Source organism: Myotis brandtii, unplaced genomic scaffold, assembly GCF_000412655.1.
Source record: "Myotis brandtii unplaced genomic scaffold, ASM41265v1 scaffold1347, whole genome shotgun sequence".
NCBI lineage: Eukaryota > Metazoa > Chordata > Mammalia > Chiroptera > Vespertilionidae > Myotis > Myotis brandtii.
Genome location: NW_005354788.1, coordinates 15,965 through 19,772, shown reverse-complemented (window position 1 = coordinate 19,772; position 3,808 = coordinate 15,965). Strand labels below are relative to the sequence as shown.

The 3,808-nt window shown below is 59.6% G+C and overlaps 1 protein-coding gene across 2 annotated transcripts in view; it reads right to left on the bottom strand.

The window, feature by feature from the left end:
• Nucleotides 1-382, bottom strand: part of MALL (mal, T-cell differentiation protein-like) — an 11,571-nt gene extending 11,189 nt beyond the window's left edge. The window contains exon 1 of one of the 2 annotated variants that reach the window (XM_005860478.2): nucleotides 119-382. In XM_005860478.2, coding sequence (XP_005860540.1) covers nucleotides 119-367 — 249 coding nt within the window. In that variant the 5' untranslated portion in view covers nucleotides 368-382. The remainder of the gene's footprint in view (nucleotides 1-118) is intronic. The other variant, XM_014534958.1, reaches the window with a different exon arrangement.
• Between the last annotated feature and the right edge of the window lie 3,426 nt (nucleotides 383-3,808).

Below are 3,808 nucleotides of genomic sequence, written 5' to 3'. Positions count from 1 at the left end.
AGGGGCAGGGGCAGGTGAGGGGCAGGGGCAGGTGAGGGGCTGGGGCAGGTAAGGGGCTGGGGCAGGTGAGAGGCTGGGGCAAGGGCTGAGCTGCTGCAGCAGAGTGAACTTTACGCACCACCTGGTTCTGAAGACAGATGCTGCCCGAGCCATGACCCCATGTGAAGCACAAAGGAGGAGCCCCAAAGACGTGCGATCTCAGGTCTGCAGAGCCCAGTCTCCTGGCAGAGGCTGGGGGTGTGGGCTCGGGTGGGGCCGGCCAGGAGCGGAGAAGCAGGGAGGAGCTCCACAGGTGATACCCAGTGGCAGGTTTTTCTGCATAGCTGGCCGAGTCTCGCACTGCGGGTCTCACCCACCACCACTGCATTCCTTTTTGACAGCTTGTCTTCATTTTTATGACATGACAGCTTTGCATCTCCTCTCCCCGCTCATCCTTGGGTGGACACGGGCTGCTCCACCACCACGAAGCCTCCCGCTGGGAGGAAAAGGCCCAGATCAAGTCCCAGGGAGCCAGGTGCCTGGCTGTGCTCCCTCTGCTGCAGGCCTCCCTGTGACAGCTCCAAGGCCGACCCCGTGGGTGATGCTTACAGCCCCCCCGGCAGCTCCTCCCGGTGTCTGGGGACTGGCAGCCTTGGGGCTCTTTCTGAGCATCATCACCTCCTAAACCAGTTCTGAGAGGCCAACTGACTTCTTCCTGTTACCCACTGGGACGTGGCAGGCCTGGACCTGAACTCAGGCTCCCAAACAGCTTGCATTTACATGGAAGTTCTATGCTCCATAATTCAACCTAGGACACCTCCGGACACTCCCTCTCTCGTCCTGACTCATGGAGTGAGAATTTCTCTCTGTGGCTTTAAAGCTCGCAGGAAATTGCCAGCCTGGTGCCCTGGTCCCCAGTGAGGGCCCCTGTGCCATCCGGTCCACTCCAGGAACAATAGTGCCGGTCAGCTCTGTCCAGGCTGCTCCTGGCCGACCAGGTCATATAAGGAGACCTTGGTGCCCACAAGAGCTCTCAGGACCAGGCTGGCTGCCCGCAAGGGAAATCAGGGCCCACCCTGGGTGAGCTCTGGCCGCCGGGAGGGGCAGGATGTCCCTGCCGGAGGGGAGGTGAGTCAGCGCCAGACCTCCTGGCCTTCCTCCTGCCCTCCCTGCCACCGTTTCCTCCCCAGGACCACACCCACCCATTCAGACCCTGGCCTCCACTAACCCAACTTCTGACTGACTAACCAGCCCGGGCTCACAGGGTAATAGAAGGTGGAATAATAAAAACATTCCTGTCCTGCCAAAGTCGAAAGGACCTTGCTTCTTGTCCCTGAAAAACAGCAACACCCAAACTAAGCATGGGGCGGGGTGGTGGGGGGGCGGGGGCAGGGAAAACCTTTTTTTAAGATGAGTCTTAGAGTTGGACTCAGGCAGGTGCCCCCACCTCCTCCTTCCCCCAGGAACCCACAGACACTTTGTGACCAGCGGCTGTGTCCTGTCCTTTGTCAGGCACCGAGGACCCAGGCATCACCATTCACTCCAGTCCCCACGAACGGCCTGCTCCGCACCTCCCTCCCCCACCTTGTCTATGAGCAGACCCTCTAGGGCAGGGACCAGACCAAGGCCACCTCCTCCAGGAAGCCCCCTGAACTACCAAGTCCCCAGGGCACCCCTCAGTGACCTCCCTCATGGCATTGTCTTTCTTCGCTGCCTCCTCCCCAGACCCTGAGCTCCTGAATGCAGGACTCTGTGTCCCCTGTGGCCTTTGTGTCCCCAGTGCAGGGCACGGAGCCTGGCACACAGCAGGTGCTTGGTACGAGCTGCTGAGCAACTGGAGAAAGGCGGCAGGAGGCAGTTGCTAGCCTCTGCTCACTCGCTAGCTGCTCATTCTCATCTTCTGGGCCTGATTCCCATGCAGGTGGCACCACCTGACACCCCCGCGCCTGCCACTGAGGCCCAGCCACAGACGGGCATTTCCTCCAGGAGGACGGGCACCCATTGGTTTCGTCCCTGTGCAGCTCCTGTGCCTGCACCTCCCAGGCCCCCGGGAGCAGCTTTCCTGGGAGAACAGACAGGATTTCCCAAGAGGCTTTCCCATCTCCTGCCTCCTCCCCACCCCTTCGTGTCCTGTGACACCACGTGGCCTGGCACACAGGAAGAACTACACAAAAATGTGCCGTCAGGGAGGGTGACGCTCAAATAAACAGCCCCTCTCCCCCCGCCAGCATCACTTGGGCAGAGAGGGTCCGGATGGGCGGGTGGGGGCTGCGAACAGAGCAGAGGCAGAAGCACAAAGCTCTGAGACTCCAGTTGGGGCGAAGGGCTGAGATGGACTTCTCTGAAATAGGTGGGAAGATTCTGGGCCCCACACCCACGGTACCTGCCCCTGGATGGGGAGCCTACTGCGGCCCTGCCCCGGGGCCCACCAGGCGCCTTCTGGGTGCAGCTTGAAGCAGGAGGGTGGGGAGCTGGGCTCAAGCTGCTCTGTAACCGGGTACAAGTGTCTGTTGCTACAGGTCAGGCCTGTGTGGACCCCCAGCAGCAGGCCTCCTGGCCGGATGGGGCAGACCAGGAGGAGGCAGCTCAGGGGCAAGGCTGGCAGGCACATAGGGGAGGATGCAGAGGAGGAGAGGTTTGAGATAAGAAGGATAAAGGCCAGGGAACCTGGCTCAGGGTCCTCCACCCCTCCCTCCTCGGCCCCTTCCTTCTGCTTGTCCATCTGGATGACACTCTAGAAAGCTCTCCTGCCTCCCAAGGCCCAGCCATGCCCCGTGCCCGTGCCCCAGTGCCCCATGCCCATGCCCGAGCCCCGTGCCCCGGGGGAAAGTTCTCCAGATGAAAAGCCCTGGAAGGGCACTGGCGGCAGGTGGGGCACTTCTTATCGGTGAGGCTTCTTATCTGGGGCCCCGGGTCCAGCGGGTCAGAATGTGCTGGGCCCCTCCCTGCAGTGAACCCGCTGGCTGACCTGCAGCAGGCTGCTTGCATCCCGTCTGCCCTGATAGAAGCCACTGATTCAGGGGACATTGCTCATGGTTTGGCCAGTCAGGGGAAGGAGAGGACTATAAGTCCAGACCAGCGGGGTGGGTGTGGATGATTGCCTGCTAGTTCCCTGGGTCTCTCAGCTCAAGGCCATCCTTCTGTGTTGCGGGCTGGAGTTTGCAACCACAGTTCCTGGCTCCCAGGCCCTGTCACTGTCCCGCCAGCAGCAATGGCAGTGGCTCCAACCCCAGGGTCCCTGCACGCCTCCTCCAGGGCGACCTGTCCCACAACTCCCCCCTCTCAAAGGCAGGAAATGGAGGAGAGATTAGTGAGCTGGGGACTAAGAAGAGAGTGGGGCAGGAGGGGAGTTATTGTGATTATAAAAGGGGCAAGGAGGCAGACTTGTGGTGATGGAAGTATTCTGTCTGACAGGGGGGCGGAGGCATAAAGGCTCCATAAGGAGAAGGTGCCTTCAGACCACAGAATGAAGCAGGCACCTCCATAGGATATAACAGGGTTTATTATGGGGTCTTTACTTGCAGGGATGTAGGGTCGGAGCAGACAGATGACCCAGCACTGGCACGGATTGTTCTCCGCTATCAGACCTGTTACAGTGCTTTTTATACTGTAACTCAGGTACTAATGACTGACAAGACAAAGGGACAAGGAATGCAGTAGCGCCAGGGGCCAGTTTGATATCTATCTTAATTGTCACACCACTCAGCCATTGCTAACAAAAATGGTTATGGCTACAGCTAAGGAACACAGATAACGATCAACTAGAAGGCTTTGATGTGCTTGCTAAGGACAGTAGGAAACCCCGGGCCCAGGGCAGAGTGAGTTTGTT